The sequence below is a fragment of the Oncorhynchus tshawytscha genome, linkage group LG30 (genome assembly GCF_018296145.1).
Source record: "Oncorhynchus tshawytscha isolate Ot180627B linkage group LG30, Otsh_v2.0, whole genome shotgun sequence".
NCBI lineage: Eukaryota > Metazoa > Chordata > Actinopteri > Salmoniformes > Salmonidae > Oncorhynchus > Oncorhynchus tshawytscha.
Genome location: NC_056458.1, coordinates 32,946,367 through 32,967,120, shown reverse-complemented (window position 1 = coordinate 32,967,120; position 20,754 = coordinate 32,946,367). Strand labels below are relative to the sequence as shown.

The following is a 20,754-nucleotide window of genomic DNA, read 5'->3' as shown; positions in this document are numbered from 1 at the left end:
TACACACACACACATACACACACGTGGAGGTTGGTGGGAGGAGCTATAGGAGGATGGGCTCATTGTAATGGCTGGAATGGAATTGATTGAACGGAGTCAAACATGGTTTGATACCGCTTGATACCATTCCATTTATTCCATTCCAGCCATTACAATGAGCCCGTCCTCCTATAGCTCCCCCCACCAGCCTCCACTGACACACACACACACACACACACTTACTTTTAACTCCAGCACAAGTTGGGCCCACATCAGGGTGGGAGGGAGGGAGGAGGAGTGCTGCATGAAGTCTGTACCCTCCCCTTTTACTCCCTCCTCCTGCTTATTCCCCTAATACAGAGATGAACCTACTCACAAGGCTGGTGGTTTAAAGCAGAGCTGCACAGCATACAGAACACACACAATAAAGCAATTCTCATGACATTACTTTAGAGGTGTGTGGATGAAATCCACACAAACAAACAAACAGACACATACACACAATTATATAAACATACACACATGGGGACTGGATTACACTACTGGACTGCTCCCTCAGCAGGACTCTTCAAAAGGTTTGTTTGATATGTCTACCTCCTCAAAATTTCCATAACCTCCGCAGTATGACAGTTGACAACTTGATTTTGACAACTTGACAACTTGATTTTGAAGGGTATAATTTTGCATCTCTCTTTTTGAACAGAACCACAGAGCCTAGGAATAATAGCTCTTGTCCTCTGTGGAAGTGAGAGAATCTGACTGTGTCGAGACTGAAAGACCTCTGTGGAGTTAATTGACTTGGCTGCTTAGGAATCTATTTTCCAGCACAGTCCTCCTTGAAAACTATTTTAACTATACTGGGAAACAGTTATAGAGCACCTTCTAAAACTCCCCCCTTCTAAGACCTCTCTGTGGTATCAGAGAAAGATCAATCCCTCCCTCATCACCTCCTCTCAGTAGCCCAGGCAGGAGAAACGGGGAGAGAAGGAGAAGAAGAGGAAAGAACAGTAGAGCCGCCGCCATCATCCATTAAACATATGCACCGCTCCATTTCCTCTAAGCTGAGGGTGTCTGTTGCTAGTGGGGACATGGATGCCGCTCCTACAACCGTGTCGGCAGCCGAGGATGCCACGTGCGACGAGACGGTGTGTGAGGCACTGGGTCGCTTCGAGGTCACGCTGGCGGCGGCGGTGCGCGAGGTGCACGTGGACGTGAGTGCCTTCAAGCGGGGCGTGGAGCGGCGGGTGGACGAGGCATGTCAAGCCCAAGGGCCCCTGGCCGAGGCGGTGCAACGGCTGACGCAGGAGAACCTGCAGCTCCGGAGTCAGCTGGAGGCGCTGGCCCGCCTGGTGGAGGGTCTGACAGGGAAAGGGGTGGACAGGAGCGCCCTGGAGGACAGGGACAGTAGGGGACAGATCCCCATGACTTCGTCCCAGGGGATGGTGAACAGGAGCCACGGGAGTCCCTCCACCATGGTCCCCAATGGACCGTCAGAGTCTGGTTCTTCTGGTCTTGGTTCTGGGTCTTCTGGTTCTGGCGCCTCTAGTTCAACATCAGCCCATCTCTCCAGCAGAGAGCCCATGGAGGACAACATGGTGAATGTGAGTATTGCCTTGTTACTGGAGAAGATATTGTCCCATTTAGTATCATTTAGTAGAATGCAAGGGAATGTCATCTGGGAAAATTGAAAGCCTTTCGTGTGTGTGTGTGTGTGTGTGTGTGTGTGTGTGTGTGTGTGTGTGTGTGTGTGTGTGAGAGAGAGAAAGAGAGATTGAGACAGTGCTAAGTTGTAAATCTGTTGTCTCTCTCAGTGGGGAAAGTGCTGTGTTGCCCCTGGTCATTCATTTTAAAGCTCCTGGCTTAGTGTAGTACTAATAAATTAAATGGTGTGAAGCGGTGTGTATCTACAGTAGGCAGTAATGGGACAAGGGCAAGCTGCCCATCCTCCACCCGAATGACCTTCTTTAAACATGTCACTTTTTGCATTTGGACACACTCCAAAAAACGAATTCAAGCGTCTATGTATACACCACAGGAGGCTGCTGTGGGGAGGACGGCTCATAATAATGGCTGGAACGGAGTGAGTGGAATGGCATCCAACACATGGAAACCACGTGTTGGATGTATTTGATACCATTCCACTTATTCCACTCCAGCCATTACCACAAGCCCATCCTTCCTGTTAGGGGCGGCAGGTAGCCTAGTGGTTAGAGCATTGGACTAGTAACCAAAAAGTTGCGAGATCAAATCCCAGAGCTGACTAGGTAAAAATCTGTCGTTCTTCCCCAGAACAAGGCAGTTAACCCACTGTTCCTATGCTGTCATTGAAAATAAGAATTTGTTGTTATTAACTGACTTGCCTAGTTAAATAAAGGTAAAAAAATATATATATTATAATATTAGGGTGCCACCAACCTCCTGTGGTATACACACACACACACACACACCAGAAAATACAAGTAGTGGAATGTATTTGGAAATACACTTGGAAAGTAAAGGTATGTATTTGAGAAAACCCAAATACACTCCCAAACATTTAACCCAAGTGGTTTCAGTGTTTGAAATAATGTATTTGAAATAAAAATAAGTATTTCAATATACTTTCAAATAGTAGGCTATTTATAGGAAATTATTTGAAAATACTTAAACATACACTGTACATCAAATAGAACTAGTTGATTTGGGCCACTTCATTTGAAAATTCTCAAATACACAGATTATAAGTATTTAAATAAAAAAATAACACATATACACATGTTTGCAGACACCCAAATTCTACACATTCAATGTAGCATCTCTGCTGGTGGTTCCTCCAGTGGGACCATGAGCATAACATCCAGAGGACCTCTTACTGTCTGCCTGTCTGTCTGTGTGTCATTAGGTACCTCCCGTTGAAAGAAGATACTGTACTTGTACACACATGAATGCTCCCACAGTTTTATTATTTATTCAGACTGTGTAAGGGTATCTTTTTCTTTCGTGGCTATTTTTAAGTGTACTTGTTGTACCCTGTAGTGCACCTTGAACTAACTGGATGCTCGTACACTACTTCTAATCTCTCATTGAATCCAAAGATTTAAATCTGTCTGTGTGTTTTTCGGTTAAGCCAAGAGGCCAGTCAGTGCTATCTGCTCCTCCATTCCCCTCTCTCCGCTCCTTCCGTCCTCGCAAAAGGGCACATGTATTTTTGGCAGGGCAGGTCTGATTGATGGCTCTGGTCCTGGACATTTGGGTTGGAGCTCTTTGGGACCGCTCTGTACCCCCCTGGTCCAGACAGCTCCGTGTGGAGCTTTAAACCTCGCATCAACTTTTAACAGGCCTCACTTTTTATATCCAACGCCAAGCTAGTTTGAGTCCTCAGCTGTGTGTGTGTGTGTGTATAATTTCCAGTCTTGGTTCAGGACAGATTTTAACAGCACCACAAAGTCCTAGCTAACATAACTTCCCATAACTGCAACTCTGGATGTATAGAAACAGAGAGAGAGAGAGGAGAGAAAGGCTGGAATAGAAGACAGACATAGCAGCAACCCTCTCCAACCTTCATAGGTGCATATTTTGGGTTAACATTTTTCAACTCAAAGCACAGATAGGACACATGGAAATGCATTTCCTTAGGCATTAATCATGCAAACACATGTTTATTGTGACATAGCATCAGTGAGAATCAAACCTATAATCTTCTGTTGTCTCTCCATGGAATTAGTCCACTACACCACCAGGATGGAGCTGGCATGCCACGTTTTTTAAGCATACAAATCTGTTCATTTTAGTCTATTCAAACAGACCCCATTTCAAAGGAAACAAGCACTCATTAAGATCAGGTGTGGCCAATTAGCGGACACACCTGAACAGATTTAAGATGGAGGATAGAGAGAGTTTTGTTGAGGGTGAGAATGGAATGTACTGTTGAAGGTTTACATACACTTAGGTTGGAGTCATTAACTTGTTTTTCAACCACTTCACAAATTTCTTGTAAACAAACTATAGTTTTGGCATGTCGGTTAGGACATCTACTTTGTGCATGACACAAGTCATTTTTCCAACAATTGTTTACAGACAGATTATTTCACTTATAATTCACTGTATCACAATTCCAGTGGGTCAGAAGTTTACATAAACTAAGTTGACTGTGCCTTTAAACAGCTTGGAAAATTACAGAAAATTATGTCATGGCTTTAGAAGCTTCTGATAGGCTAATTGACATCATTTGAGTCAATTGGAGGTGTACCTGTGGATGTATGTCAAGGCCTACTTTCAAACTCAGAGCCTCTTTGCTTGACATCATGGGAAAATCAAAAGAAATCAGCCAAGCCAAAAAATAATTGTAGACCTCCACAAGTCTGGTTTATCCTTGGGAGCAATTTCCAAATGCCTCAATATACCATGTTCATCTGTACAAACAATAGTACGCAAGTATAAACACCATGGGGCCACGCAGCAGTCATACCGCTCAGGAAGGAGACGCGTTCTGTCTCCTAGAGATGAACGTACTTTGGTGCGAAAAGTGCAAATCAATCCCAGAACAACAGCAAAGGACCCTGTGAAGATGCTGGAGGAAACCGGTACAAAAGTATCTATATCCACAGTAATACGAGTCATATCGATATATCCTGAAAGGCCGCTCAGCAAGGAAGAAGCCACTGCTCCAAAACCGCCATTAAAAAAAGCCAGACTACGGTTTGCAACTGCACATGGGGACAAAAATAGTATTTTTTTGGAGGAATGTCCTCTGGTCTGATGAAACCAAAATAGAACTGTTTTGCCATAATGACCATTGTTATGTTTGGAGGAAAAAGGGGGAGGCTTGCAAGCTGAAGAACACCATCCCAGCTGTGAAGCACGTGGGTGGCAGCATCATGTTGTGGGGGTGCTTTGCTGAGGAGAGACTGGTGCACTTCACAAAATAGATGGCAACATGCGGAAGGGAAATTATGTGGATATATTGAAGCAACATCAAGACATCAGTCAGGAAGTTAAAGCTTGGTCGCAAATGGGTCTTCCAAATGGACAATGACCCCAAGCATACTTCCAAAGTTGTGGCAAAATGGCTTAAGGACAACAAAGTCAAGGTACTGGAGTGGCCATCACAAAGCCCTGACCTCAATCCTATTGAAAATTTGTGGGCAGAACTGAAAAAGTTTGTGTGAGCAAGGAGGCCTACAAAACCTGACTCAGTTACACCAGCTCTGTCAGGAGGAATGGGCCAAAATTTACCCAACTTATTGTGGGAAGCTTGTGGAAGGCTACCCAAAATGTTTGACCCAAGTTAAACCATTTAAAGGCAATACTACCAAATACTAATTGAGTGTATGTAAACTTCTGACCCACTGGGAATGTGATGAAAGAAATAAAAGCTGAAATAAATAATTATCTCTACTACTATTCTGACATTTCACATTCTTAAAATAAAGTGATGATCCTAACTGACCTAAAACAGGGAGTTTTTACTGGGATTAAATGTCAGGAATTGCGAAAAACTGAGTTCAAATGTATTTGGCTTATGTGTATGTAAACTTCTGACTTCAACAGTATTTGAGAAAATTCCAAATATTAAACCAGTAGGAGAAGTTTCCTAGAACACTACCAACATTTAAATTAAAAGTAACTATGTTTTTTTTTTGTCAAGTTCCTTAAAGGGATACTTCGAGAGTTTAGAAGAGAGCCCCTTTATCTTCTTCCCCAGAGTCAGATGAATTCGTGGATACAATTTGTGTGTCTTTGTGTCCAATATGTAGTAAGTTAGAGGTACTGTAGTTTAGAAAGCCAATGCTAACTAGCGTTAGCGCAATGACTGGAAGTCTATGGGTATCTGCTAGTTCCAGTCATTGCGCTAACACTCGTTAGCAATTGCGCTAGTGCTAGTTTGCAACTTCCTTCAAACTGCACAAAGAGACATAAAAATGGTATCCATGAGCATCTGACTCTGGGGAAGTTAATAAAGGGCTTCACTGCCAAAATCCTGAAGTATCCCTTTAAATGTGCTGAGAAAGTTCCAAAGCCAAGCAACTTTGTGGGAAAGTTGTGGGAAGGTTGTATGCAAAATAACCATAGGACAACCACACTCTCACCATGCTCTAAGAAACATGGTTCTCAGAATGTTATGTGCTAGCTGAGAAGCTATGTTGGGTTGTTGCTGGTTACAGGTCAGGATTTTTTGTGTTTCATATCAACTGCTCTTGGAGAATGAGAAGGGTTTGGTTGTTGGATCGATGATAGGATTGGTGGTTGGTAGGATTATGATAGGTAGTAGGTGATAGTCTGACACGGATTGTTGTTATTCTTATTTGACTTCCACCCCTAACGTATCTGAACACACATACACACTTGAATTTGTATTTGGATCTACAATGAAATAAAGGGTTAGGCTTACAAGTGGTACACACACACACACACACACACATTTATCTTGGGGCAGCAAGTACCAGGTGGAGGCCCTTAAGGAACTATTCTGGGTTTCCATATCTCTTCACTTCAGAGCAGCACATGAGGGAGTGCTTCGTCCAACCAATCCCAGTCCTGAGCTGAGCCTCCTGACGGGACGGAAAGTAGAATTCCGAAAGTAGAATTCCGTCTCCCTGTCAATATCCCCCTGAGCTGGATTGCCAGCTGTTCCCCTCTCGAAACACACACCCTGCCAACATTCCACAGCGCTGATGTCACCTGGCTGTTCCCCCATCAACCCTGACTACGTCAGAAATGCGTTCCTACGGATTAGCTGGTCAAAATTAGGCTTTGTGAAAAGTGCAATACTGTTAATATGTGTTAGTGCAGGTTTTCAGTGAATTTATGTAAATCACAAAGCTCATCTGCAGAAAAATTCTCAGCAACAAAAGAGGGATCAAATTAAGATCTTACATCTGTACGTGTGTATATCCCTTGTAACCATAGTCCTGTAATCCTGAGATTCAGCAAGTCTTGGAGGACAATGGAAATAAATAAAAAGCATCTTTATAGTTAAAAGTAGATCTAAATGACATCTTAAAATGTGTGTGTGTGTGTACCCTGTAACCCTAACCCTGTATTTCCTGCAAATGCGTGTCTGACTGTGTTTGTTTGACTCTGTGTGTTTGTATCTGTATGTGTTTGCGTGTTTCTGAGGAAAAAGGGAGAGATCGACTAAAAGTCAAATAGATTAAGAAAGCGAGTGAGCGGGAACATTTTTTAAAATGGAGAAGCAGACCGGGTGAGACAGATATAGAGCAACAATGATACAGTAGGTATGTGAGCCGTGCACACAGATCATCTCTACTGCTAATCCCTAGTCTCTAGTGTCCCTAGCCTCTGCTATGACTTGACCGGGCTCTCATCGTGGCTCTATCGCTGGCAGTCGCAGCCATGGGGGATAGCGGGTGCGACTGCCAATCTAGAAGGCTCTGAAGTATTGAGTTCTGGCACTGAATGATAGCATTGGAACAGTTTGGCTGTCCCACTACTAACTCCCTGATCTCAAAAGGCCCTGTTTGGGGCTATATTAGGATGTAAGAGGAGTGGGGGACATTGGGGTGACTGATTACAAATCCAAAATAGCTCCAGGACTTAAGGCTTGTCTCTCCACACCTCTCAGTTAGACCCACTCGCTAGGCCCCAGTGCCACTAAAGACTACAGTCACAATTGGGACTTATGGAGACCCAGAGATGAATAGGAATAATACCATTCCCAGACCAAATGTCCAATGTTGTAATTGTCGGGGGGGGTCAAAATGGCTCTGTTTTTTTGTTCTTGGGGGGGTTAAAGAAGACCTAAAGCTGTACTTTTGTTTGTATCCACAAGGTGGACCATGTTTTCAATTTGCTCATCTGGCCATTTAAGGCAATGCTAGATTCTAAGGCTATGTTCCTAGTGCCATTTTGGGCCTGTAGCAAATTCCAGTTTGTTGTCCCCCACTATGAAATTGGGAAGTCACACACCATATCTCAGACAGCACTGGACAGATTTTGACAAAACTTGAGTGAGTGATATATCTTGCCATAGAGATCCAGCATTTACAAAATTACACTGATTACTATAGCCCAAGGCGGGAGCAAGAGGGATAACTGGGACCAAAGTCTGTCTTCTCCAGCAGGTGGCATTTTATTTGGCAAATGACATGGAGTACAGGGAGTGGATTAGCTAAAGAGACTGCAGGGCTCGACAATCAGGGCTGCTTGCTGGCCTGGGCAACATCTGCCGAGTTCACTGGCCCAGTTAATAAAGCTTTCATTCACACTTGTTATCAACCAGCATTCCCTCTCTGTCTCGAGTGAGCCCCGCCTCAGTCCTGGATACGTCCTGGATATTCCCACCAGACTAGTCTAAGCAGAGGCGGGAAGCCCATCAACGCATTCAAAAGTCCTTCACCTGCTTTTCACAGCAATGTCAATAAAAAAAGTAACCACGGGAAGCGTGTTGGCCATTCGTATGCATTAGCAAAAATCATAATAACATTTCTTAACAGGGCCATGAGCCGTGCCCACATCATTTATTGTTCCTGATTTAACTTACATTTGTTTTCAGTTTATTTATTGTGTGTTCTTTTAGATTGTGCCTATTGTGTAGTAGTGGGGCCGTAGTTAAGGGTGTTCTGTTTCTCTTTTATATAGGGTCACAAAGTTGTTGACAAAACGGAAGACAGAAATGTTGCTGCTGTGTTGGAGAATGGACATCACAAAGAGCAAGGTTTAAACACACATCAGTGTTGGGGTCAATTCAGTTGAAAATTCTAAGTTACTATTCAAGATTTTAGAAAACAATTTATATTGGGGAATTGAATTGAAACTGAATTGGCACACACAACCTCTTTTATCATGCATGTCTGCTACCTCCCATTCAGTCAGTGGTCAGGAGGCAGAGGAGCACAAGCCTCATCTCCCCGTCAGTGCCATGACCAGGACTTGTCCCGAGTCACCAACTGGCCCCAGACGAGCCTCAGTGGAGCTCAAGTCTCCTGGTCATTTATTAGCAGGTGTCACCTCACCCAAAGCCAGACCAGATTTATTGTTTAAATCTGGTGAGTAAAATAACTGTAATATAATATAGCTAGCTATATGTTACATATTTGTTTACTTACCTTGTAAGCAGGCTATTGATATTTTTGTAATCCTCATATTGTATGTACACTCCTAACAAATCAGACGACTCATCATTCGGCGAGCCACATCTTCCCTGCACTGCCATAACCAAAACCGACTCCCCGACTGGCCCCAAACCGCCAGTCCAATCTCCTGCTTTGGCCAGAAAATCTCCTGCTTCAACACCAAAGTCTCCTACCTACCCAATTGCTGACGTCACCACTCCCAAAACAGCACTTGATGCTCTGTTTAGTCCTGGTGAGTTGAACATGGATTGGACTCTCTACCCTTACCCTTGGATTTTGTGCAAAAGTCTAGTAATTTTGGGGTGAACTGTCCTCCTAAGATGTGTTTTGAAAAATGAACCTTTATTATTTATAAAGGTAAATGAAGGAACATATCCATGGCTGACGTTTTTGACTTGTCTTGGTTGTTTCAGCACCAGCATTGAAGAGAGAGACCCCTGTATCAATGCATACATTTACCCTTCCAGACCTATCACAAGGATCAGGTACATCATATTTGCTGCTTTCAGTGGGCCTAGATTGTAACATGTAGTCATTTCTGCCAGATTGGGAATCTGTGTCTGTCATCTACTCTCATTGACACCTGGCCAGGTTCAAATAGTACTTGTTTTCTTTCAAATACAAATACTTGTTGATTAAGCCGGCCTGGAATGTCAAATGTACAATGTTTCCATTGGTTTCATTGCAGCAGTCAAGCTCAATCAAGTGCAGCTAAAGTATTTGATAGAAAACGAATACTGTTTGAACTCAGGTCTGGTTGACACAATCCATCTGACCGGATGTCACTCTCTAGTTCAAATCACACCTTGCATACAAGCTAAACTTTACCAGTAAACATGTTCTCCTCTTCTGTCTATTCTCACCCAATCAGAGAGTTTTTCTGGGCAACAAATGCAAGTGAGGTCACCAGTCAGCAGTCATGCAGTGCAGAAGGAGAACATCTCTGTATCTCTGGCCCCACCTCATACCCCTGTCAGTGCCTTGAGCAGAACTAGTCCAGAGTTATTAACTGCACCTGCCCCAAATCAGTCCCCTGCCCCCCCATCATGGGCTCCTGCTGCCCCAACTCAGTCCCATGCCACCCCAACTTGGGCTCCTGCGACCCCAATTTGGTCTCCTTCTGCCACAACTCAGCACCCTACCACCCCAACTCAATCTTCTGCAACACCAACTCAGGCTCCTGCAGCCCCTCCATCTCCGTCCCCTGCACCCAAAACACCTAGTCAACCAGTATTTGAGGATACCACACCCAAAGCATCGGGAGAATTTCCTTTCAAACGTGGTGAACGTGGTAAGGGACACAAGGACTCTCTCCCTACTATCTCTTTCCTCTTTTCCATTTCCGACTTTGTTCTTTCACATTTCTTTGTCTGACCTCCAGTTCTATTTCAGTTTTTTTCCTTCTTTCTTTCTTTTACAGTAGCACCTGCAGTTAAGGCAGTGAGCCCGAGTCTAACACGTAGCATGAGCTTCCCAGCAACCACAGGTAAAACTAGGAACTGGGCCCGAATTTGCAAAATCTTCTTAAGAATAATGTTCTTCTTAATTGTCATTTTTTCCTTAACTATGAACTCATGAAAAGTTGCTATTCCTTATTAAGGTGCTTACGTTATTTCTTATGCTTCTCATTAAGCAAGAAGTTCAGGGGAAATTAGATTCTTGAAAATAAAGTTATCTGATTTCTTCTTGGAAATGTTCTTAATTCCAAGATAGCTAAACCCTAGTCTTAAAGACCTATGGGCAGTGAGAGAATAAGCTAATGAAAGCAATTGAACATGTTTAATTCACTCACAAACTTCCTCTGAAATGTTCAGTATTGATTATTTTAAACCCAAGAACATCTCAGTAATAAATATGCTAGCATTTTTAGATTGCTAGCTAGATCGGTCTAGCAACAATCATCTTAAGAAGATAGTCAAGAAGTTCATTAGAAGATATTTGAGAGGTTTGTGAGAAAAATAATGAATTCTTAAGTAATGTTAGTTTGCACTTACAAACTATCTTATGAACTTCCTATTTTTTGTTAAGAAGCTTGTTTTTGTGTAAAATGTTTTGTGAATCTTTGTTCATTGTGTGTTTTGTTGTCTGCTTTTGCCTCTCTTAGTCTTTTGTTCATTGTCAGGTTAACATTGTTCGTTCTTTCTGTCTCGCTCTCCTCCTCTCTGTCTGTCTCTTTCTCTCTCTCTGTGTGATGTGCAGAAAAACTCCTACCCCCCAGAAAAGTGCCACCCCCTGGCACAGACAGGTCAGTCCTTGACAAATTATAAAACATATCAAATGAGACACTATTCAAATACATATAAATCACAACCATGTAAACCTGGCATTTTAGTATTTATTCAGAAGCTCAATGATGTACATTTTTACATAATCTTTAGGAGCCTGGACAAGTTTGGCGGTCCAAATAAATTTGGTGGTCCAAACAAGTTTGGCAGTCCAAACCAGTTAGGTGGTCCGGACAGGCTTGGTGGGCTGGACAAGTTTGGGGGCGGTGGGGAGCGGAAACTGCAGAGGTCACAAACGCTGCCTCGCAACCTCGGGATGCAGAGCAAACGGTCTCTGTTTGAGGGTTTGGCCTCTGAGTGTGACAGGTACAAAAGGCACAGTCAGTCACCCTGACTTCACCCATTGTCTCTCTTGCCCGACTTGGCTAGCTATTACTCCCTATTGAGTAAATGCTGAACCCTAGGTTTTGAGACCATAACCCTACTCCTGTCAACCCAGTACTTTGTTTTGAGTGTCAATAAAAGCCAACAGGCCCTTGTATCACATTTGTACATGTCCCTCAACCCTTTATTACATGTATATTATTACTATCATTGTGTGAGAAGTCAGACACAAACACTGTTGTCCAAAGTGACTTAAAGCATAGTGTGTGCATACATTTGTAATGTGTGTGTAAAGAATCCCTTTGGGAATTGAACTCATTACCTTGGTGTTGCTAGAATCATGTTCTTACCACGTGAACTACACAGCCACAAACAATTGACCACCTCTATGTTCCACTCTGCAGGTCCAAGGCTGCAGGCTCCAAGCCCAAACTGCAGCGCTCCCAGAGTTTTAACAGCGCCAGCAGCATCAAGGCAATGCTCCTGGAGTGGTGCCGATCCAAAACTTTTAGCTACCAGGTGAGTCAAGCCCTAGTCCTTTGTGACAGACTGTTCACAATGTGATAAATGTTAGCTAGCACACGTGAGATTTGTTTCTGGTTTCCAGCAATTTGTCCATCTCAGTTCTTCCCAGGGCTTTAGACAGCTTAAGAGGCTCCAAATTAACATACCAATAACTTTTGTTCATAATTGGAGTGTGTTATGTTGATTTACCAGCAAATGTGGCCCTTAAAGTTAGTCAATATATAGGAATACTTACATTTTTAACTGGTCTTCTATGGAATTAACACTGCATTTGGCTCCTACCATTTTCTCTTCCATCAGAACATAGACATCCAGAACTTCTCATCCAGCTGGTGTGATGGAATGGCATTTGCTGCCCTGGTCCACTCCTTCTTCCCCCTGGAGTTTGACTACAACACACTGAATCCTGCCAATCGCAAACACAACTTTGAAGTGGCCTTCACCACAGCAGAGTAAGTGTGTATGTGTGTGTTGGGGGGTAATACCTCAAGGAGGAGATCCTGGGACAAGTCTGTGGCATACGGTGTTATAATATATATGTATTAGAAACCTTATCTTTAAATATTGTGGGTTATATTTTTTTATTTTCTCTTTCTCCTTCTGTCTCTTTTAGGGAGCAGGCTGACTGTGTGCGTCTCATAGAGGTAGAGGATATGATGGTGATGGGTAACAAACCAGACCCCATGTGTATCTTCACCTACGTCCAGTCCCTCTACAACCACCTCAAGAAGTTTGAGTGACACCCCTGTGCAGAGGCGATCACCAGGCACACTGACACTTTGTCAGCGAGCCAAAGCACTACTCCCTATTTGTTCAACTCCCGATAACTGTATATAATGATTGTGCTTGTACAATTCTATTTGAATTTGTCTTGTCATGTAATAATGTGCTGTGCATATGGTTTGGGGCTCTTATTTTGCCTCGTTTAGAAAATAGAGGTAGTGAATTGGAGAAAAGATTGTAGTTTTACAAATATATTTTTTAACTCAGAGAGCCACCTGCTGGTTATGTTTTAGTGGTGTAATTAGAATTCAATGTAGATCATAAACTAAATGAAACCAGATTTCTAAAATAGTGTTTGTCATGCATGAAGCTAGCAAAACACCTGAAAGACTATTTAAAATTCAAGTTGTAAAGAAAGTGAAAATGAAAGAAGTGTAAATGCAAAGAAAGGTGGCAGGAACAACTTGTTAGTTGTATGCACTGGTCTTGAATCAGTTTGGCCTTCTGCTAATGCCATTGGACTCAAGGCATTTTTGAAGGACTGTCTTGCAGTGAGATCATGATATTTTCAGGTATGTTGATGTTTAAAAGACGTCTGTTGTTATGTAATAAAAAGTCCAGATTGTCAGTGTTACAAATAAATAGCTGTATCTACAAATTGTATTCAATGTCAATCAAATGTATTGGATTAGCTTTTATTTCAACTGTATTAAAATAATAGTGATGTACACTATTTGTTAACACTTTCTGAATTAGGTAATGGGTTGTTATATCTTGGGAATGAAACCAGAGTGGAGCTTATGCCACGTTCATGTGCTAGTCTGAAGTAGGAAACTCTGAAATTACCAAATTGCTAACTGTTTGAACACGGCATGTGTATAACTACAACCAGTTAGCAAGTCGGAAATGTCTGAGTTTCCTAGTTCAGACTAACACATGAACACAGCATCAAACCAGCGACCATTTGGTTATAGGCACACTATCCCCTAGCCTACACCTTTCAAGGTATTGTCACTTGCTTCCATAGCCACAAAGTCATAAAACCTGCCTATTTCGACACTTTATCTTCTTAAAATGAGATTTTAAACCTTAATCCTAACCTTAACCACACTACTAACCATATGCCTAATCTTAATTAAGACCAAAAGGCATGTTTTTTTTCATGTATTTCTACAATATACATTAAAATAAAATAATAATTTACAGACGGGGCAGAGACAATTTTGACTTGGTAGCTATGAATCTCGTAGAAATCCTCTCAAATAGTCATTGATACACACACACACCAAAATGTGAACAGAGGCCAGAGATGCCAAATAGGTACTAGAGTGAGTTGGTGACTAGTACTATTGTGTGTCGTGTGTAGAAGGTGGTGGAAATTACATTGATCATTCCTTTGTGCATATATTTATTTAACCTTTATTTAACTAGGCAAGTAAAAATAAAAAATCAGATTTATATAAGTATTCAGATCCTTTGCTATACAGTAAGACTCGAAATTGAGCACATTTCCATTGATCATCCTTGAGATGTTTCTACAACTTGATTGGAGTCCACCTGTGGTAGATTCAATTGATTGGACATGATATGGAAAGGCACACACCTGTCTATATAAGGTCTCACAGTTAACATGATGGCGCCGGAGGGGATGGCTGCCGTCTTATCGACTCATAACCAACTAGTTAACTAGTGATTATGATTGATTGTTTTTTATAAGATAAGTTTAATGCTAGCTAGCAACTTACCTTGGCTTACTGCATTCGCGTAACAGGCAGTTTCCTTGTGGAGTGCAACGAGAGAGAGGCAAGTCGTTATTGCGTTGGACTAGTTAACTGTAAGGTTGCAAGATTGGATCCCCCGAGCTGACAAGGTGAAAATCTGTCGTTCTGCCCCTGAACAAGGAAGTTAACCCACCGTTCCTAGGCCGTCATTGAAAATAAGAATGTGTTCTTAACTGACTTGCCTAGTTAAATAAAGGTATAATTACTATTATTATTATTTTTTAAATTGACAAATCGGCGCCCCAAAATACAGATTTCCAATTGTTACGAAAACTTGAAATCGGCCCTAATTAAATCGGCCATTCCGATTAATCTGTCGACCTCTAGTCCGTACTATGAGACACCTAAGACAGCGCTACAGGGAGACAAGACGGACAGCTGATCGTCCTCGCAGTGGCAGACCATGTGTAACAACACCTGCACAGGATCGGTACATCCGAACATCACACCTGCGGGACAGGTACAGGATGGCAACAACAACTGCCCGAGTTACACCAGGAACGCACAATCCCAGTGCTCAGACTGTCCGCAATAAGCTGAGAGAGGCCGGACTTGTAGGCCTGTTGTAAGGCAGGTCCTCACCAGACATCACCGGCAACAACATCGCCTATGGGCACAAACCCACCGTTGCTGGACCAGATAAGACTGGCAAAAAGTGCTCTTCACTGACGAGTCGCGGTTTTGTCTCACCAGGGGGATAGTCGGATTTGCGTTTATAGTCGAAGGAATGAGCATTACACCGAGGCCTGTACTCTGGAGTGGGATCCAGAGTTACACCGATGGCCTGGGGCGGTGTGTCACAGCATCATCGGACTGAGCTTGTTGTCATTGCAGGCAATCTCAACGCTGTGCGTTACAGGGAAGACATCCTCCTCCCTCATGTGGTACCCTTCCTGCAGGCTCATCCTGACATGACCCTCCAGCATGACAATGCCACCAGCCATACTGCTCGTTCTGTGCGTGATTTCCTGTAAGACAGGAATGTCAGTGTTCTGCCATGGCCAGCGAAGAGCCCGGATCTCAATGCCATTGAGCACGTCTGGGATCTGTTGGATCGGAGGGTGAGGGCTAGGGCCATTTCCCCCAGAAATGTCCAGGAACATGCAGGTGCCTTGGTGGAAGACTGGGGTAACATCTCACAGCAAGAACTGGCAAATATGGTGCAGTCCATGAGGAGGCGATGCAATGCAGTACTTAATGCAGCTGGTGGCCACACTAGATACAGACTTTTACTTTGATTTTGACCCCCCCTTTGTTCAGGGACACATTGTTCCATTTCTGTCAGTCACATGTCTGTGGAACTTGTTCAGTTTATGTCTCAGTTGTTGAATCTTGTTATGTTCATACAAATATTTACACATGTTAGGTTTGCTGAAAATAAACACAGTTGACAATGTGAAAGGACATTTTTTTTTTTCCTGAGTTGTGTCTTAATTATTTCATCAAACAGTGTGCTTAAAGCATCAGAATAACTTAGTGAATATGATTAATTTGATTAAAACACAGGATATGTCAATATATGGAGAATTGTTTTTGTTTGTTAGGGACAGCCCTATTGCGTAGTGTCACAGATTTGACAGAACTGTAGCCTATAAATTCTAATTATTGAAGTTTAAGCTATGAAGCTTGTAAGAATCTTTGATAGCCTAGTGGTGCTCATTTTGTCGAGCTGATCTGTGCGTGTTGGTAGTCGCAAAATATGTGTAGGCCTACAGCAGCATTTGTAGTGGGGCGCATATCTTTGTGTTATTCTGTACAGCGACAATTGCTGATACATTTCATATACATTTTTGTACATTTGAACAGTAGTAGGACCAATCTACCTTGTTTTATACTCTAAAGCAATACTACGACAGTTGTGCCCCCTCATGGTTTTAAAATACCCTCTTTTTAGGCATGTGATCCTGGAGCTGAGCCAGGCTGTTACTCACGCCATGTTTATAGCTTATTTCTCGCTTTATACGTGGGGGCTCAGGTTGGCAGGACTTAAGGGAAAGCGTGCTTATAACTTTGTGCTTAATCCTGCAATGGTCACCTCTCATTAAGCTAGCAACTTTGCATAGCTTGTTCACTGTGGAACACACAATATTCTAGGCAAGAGAGCTGCACCCTGTGAGCGATGAAAGTGAGGTGGCCTTGCCACACCTTGCCTACCAGCCTGGTCTCATAGCATAGACTTAACATAGTAAACATTAATCCGAGACACTCAAAATATGTATGATATGTTACGTTTGGTATGGTTATATAAGACAGCTGGTTACTTAAAGCAAAAAAACAAATGTAGGGTGGGTGGCTGGGTGGGCGTATAACACGAAAGTCTAGAAACCCAAAGGTTGTGAGTTCGAATCTCATCACGGACAGATTAAGCATGTTAGCTAACCCTTCCCCTATCCATTTAACTTAACTCCTAAACTTAGCCCTAAACCCTAGCCTAGCTAACGTTAACCACCTTGCTAGAATTTGTAAACAAATACGTTTTGCAAATTCAAAACATATAATACGAATTGTAATTCACACCAAATATGAAAATGGGTGATGGACATTCACAAATTAATACATACCATACGAACCATAACATATCATACTCAATGGAGTGTAGCGGATTTACGTACCGAATAATACGAAATGCTCTGATACCAGGTTGAGCCTACTCAGGGTTAAAGCTGCAAGTCTCCCAAAGGCTAAAACCAGGAGGGTTCAGGTGGACAGACAATTCCTGGTTCGCGCCCGGGTATGGGCAAGGGGACGGTCTAAAGTTATACTGTTACATTGGTGCCGTGACCCAGATCAACAGCATCAATGTAACAGCATAACTTTAAACCGTCCCCTCGCCCATACCCGGGACCCTCTGCACACATCAACAACAGTCACCTACAGTCAACGGTAACTAAGCTAGCCGTTTCACATCCGTTACACTCACCTCCCCCTTTGACCTTCCTCCTTTTCCGCAGCAACCAGTGATCCCCGGGTCAACAGCATCAATGTAACAGTATAACTTTAGACCGTCCCCTCGCCCATACCAGGGCACAAACCAGGGACCCTCTGCACACATCAACAACAGTCACCCTCGAAGCATCATTACCCATCGCTCCACAAATGCCACGGCCCTTGCAGAGCAAGGGGAACTACTACTTCAAGGTCTCAGAGCAAGTGACGTCACCGATTGAAACGCTATTTAGCGCGCACCGCTAACTAAGCTAGCCATTTCACATCCGTTACACATGGACAGCTAGGACAAAGCCTCAGCACCGCAATACTGGTCGACCAAACCGTGTATCGCCCAGGTTGGTACACTGTCACAAGTAATTAAAACATGGACAAAAAAACAAACAAAAAAACAAGTGGGGGGACAGCAGAGCACCCAGATGGAGAAGTATACTTCTGCAATACACTCTAACATAGAGCTCTTACCAAGCTAACTCTCTCTGGAAGGAACCAAGTAAAAGAAGAGGTGGAAGTAGTGCCGTGGCAGCTTCTTAACGGAGTCAGGGGATGCGTTTGTTGAGTAAGGATTTATATGTGAGAGACCCCTTTGAGGTGTCGAAAATGGTGAAGTATGCGCTGGGAAAGTGGACTGTCAGAGTGACCAGGAGTGGTCTTATTTTGATTAATTGTATTTCTGAAGAACATTAGAAGATTGTATTCTTTTGAAGCTCATTGCAGACAACATAAGTTTTGAACTTCAGAGTAGAGCAACAGTCAAATGAATCATCTCAGGGGTGAGGACGGATGTTCAGGTTGAATTCCTGAAGAGAATTCCTGGTGTGGTTGGTGCCCGGCCTCTGACCCACTGGGTGAATGGAGAAAAATAAGAAAGTCTGTCAGTCCAGTTGTTATTTTTGATAAAGAGCAAATACCTACACATGTGAAGCTTGGTTATGTAAGATAAGCTGTAAGAGTTTTTGTTCCCAAATCATTGCATTGTGTAAGAAATGTAAAGGATTTGGCCATGTTTCAAGTGTGTACAGACGGAAATAGTATATTGAAGAACGGTGTGTTGAAGGACGACGGTGTTGTAATTGTGGTGGGGATCATGATCCAGAGTTCCTGGAGTGCCCTGTAAGGGTGAAGGAGATTGAGGTGGCAAAAGTGGTCAATCAAATCTCCTATGCTGAGGGTATTAAAATAATTGAGAAAACAAGTGATGCTAGTGAAGATAGGTAGTGGACGCACCACAGACTGTAGTAAATGTGGTGGCAGGTAGCCTAGTGGTTAGAGCACCTAGTGGTTGGAGAGCCTGGTTCCTCTCTAGGTTTCTTCCTAGTGTCATGACGTTGCCCTGTTGGTGAGGTTTATGACCCCCCTTTCCTCTCTCTGCTCTACAGATGTGACTGTTGGAAAGCCCTTTGTTAACATAGAGAGAGTCTGGTAACATCAAAAGGGTGGGGAACAGAACCATATTTCGGTAATCCAACCAGCTGAAAATATGCATTGGTACTTAATGAATATCATGTCCGATCAGTTGTCGTCTGAGACATTATTACTGATGATAGGATGACATAAACTGTATCTTGGAAAGTCTACACATTCTAGTTATCAGATTCACATAGAATTGTTGTGCAATTTAAATGTTTAAATATGAAACTATTTGTGAAAAGATGAAATGTAATTTTAGCTCCTAAATGAGAGAATGGTTTTCATGAAGTAAAAACTTTGCTCACCCAAGTGAACAGACATTGGTTGCAAACTATGAAATACGCCCTTCTCTCCCTCCACTATATAAGCCCCTTTACGACAATGTAATATTGTGTTCCCAAGGACGTGAGGACTGCTGTCCATACGTTAAAAGGGCAAATATCAACTACAGAACTAAGCCAACCTCAGCGTGAGCTCTGGTTGCGAACGGTTGAACTTCAATAACCTAGCGAAATTAGCATTGTGTTCCCGGTGACGTGAGAACTGATGTCCATACGTTAAAAAGGGCGAATTTCAACGTGGAGATGACGAACAACACGCCGTAAGGATGAATTTCGACTATACCAGACAGAAAATAGCATGAGCTTACAGTATGGCAACCTCTGGCAGTCTCTATGGGGGTGCCACAGGGTTCAATTCTCGGGCCGACTCTCTTTTCTGTATAAATCAATGATGTCGCTCTTGCTGCTGGGGATTCTCTGATCCACCTCTACGCAGACGACACCATTCTGTATCCTTTTGGCCCCTCTTTCGACACTGTTAACTAACCTCCAGACGAGCTTCAATGCTATATAATTCTCCTTCTGTGGCCTCCAACTGCTCTTAAATGCAAGTAAAACTAAATGCATGCTATTCAATCGATCACTGCCCGCACCTGCCCGCCCATCCAGCATCACTACTCTGGACGGCTCTGACTTAGAATACGTGGACAACTACAAATACCTAGGTGTCTGGTTAGACTGTAAACTCTCCTTCCAGACTCACATTAAGCATCTCCAAACCAAAATGAAATCTAGAATCAGTTTCCTATATCGCAACAAAGCATCCTTCACTCATGCTGCCAAACATACTCTCGTAAAACTGACCATCCTACCGATCCTCGACTTTGGCGATGTCATCTATAAAATAGCCTCCAACACTTTACTCAACAAATTGGTTGCAGTCTATCACAGTGCCATCCGTTTTGTCACCAAAGCCCCATACACTACCCACCACTGCGACCTGTACGCTCTCGTTGGCTGGCCCTCGCTTCATACTCATAACCCACTGGCTACAGGTTACCTACAAGTCTCTGCTAGTAAAGCCCCGCCTTATCTCAGCTTACTGGTCACCATAGCAGCACCCACTCGTAGCACGTGCTCCAAAAGGTATATCTCACTGGTAACCCCCAAAGCTAATTCCTCCTTTGGTCGCCTTTCCTTCCAGTTCTCTGCTGCCAACGACTGGAATGAACTGCAAAACTCACTGAAGCTGGAGACTCATATCCCCCTCACTAGCTTTAAGCACCAGCTGTCAGAGCAGCTCACAGATCACTGCACCTGTACATAGCCCATCTGTAAACAGCCCATCTATCTACCTCATCCCCATACTGTATTTATTTATCTTGCTCCTTTGCACCCCAGTATCTCTACTTGCACATTCATCTTC

At 43.1% G+C, this 20,754-nt stretch overlaps 1 protein-coding gene across 2 annotated transcripts; it reads left to right on the top strand.

The window, feature by feature from the left end:
- The first annotated feature begins 342 nt into the window (after positions 1–342).
- On the top strand, positions 343–13,656 carry LOC112228386 (smoothelin-like protein 2). 2 transcript variants are annotated; one of them, XM_024393659.2, is made up of 13 exons: positions 343–554; positions 683–1,580; positions 8,560–8,635; positions 8,790–8,966; positions 9,091–9,285; positions 9,467–9,538; positions 9,925–10,344; positions 10,477–10,539; positions 11,253–11,298; positions 11,432–11,644; positions 12,067–12,181; positions 12,488–12,639; positions 12,801–13,656. In XM_024393659.2, exons 2-13 carry the CDS (start codon positions 1,017–1,019, stop codon positions 12,925–12,927), a joined length of 2,220 nt encoding a protein of 739 aa, XP_024249427.1. In that variant the 5' UTR covers positions 343–554; positions 683–1,016; the 3' UTR covers positions 12,928–13,656. The 2 variants fall into 2 exon arrangements, with proteins under 2 accessions (XP_024249427.1, XP_024249426.1); XM_024393658.2 differs by having other exon boundaries at positions 10,474–10,539.
- Positions 13,657–20,754: the final 7,098 nt, after the last annotated feature.

Coding starts and splice junctions, on each gene's coding strand:
- LOC112228386 (XM_024393658.2), top strand. CDS start 1,017: ATGCACCGCTCCATTTCCTCTAAGCTGAGGGTGTCTGTTGCTAGTGGG. Junction 8,967..9,090: donor AGATTTATTGTTTAAATCTG/GTGAGTAAAATA, acceptor CTAACAAATCAG/ACGACTCATCATTCGGCGAG. Junction 9,539..9,924: donor AGACCTATCACAAGGATCAG/GTACATCATATT, acceptor TCACCCAATCAG/AGAGTTTTTCTGGGCAACAA.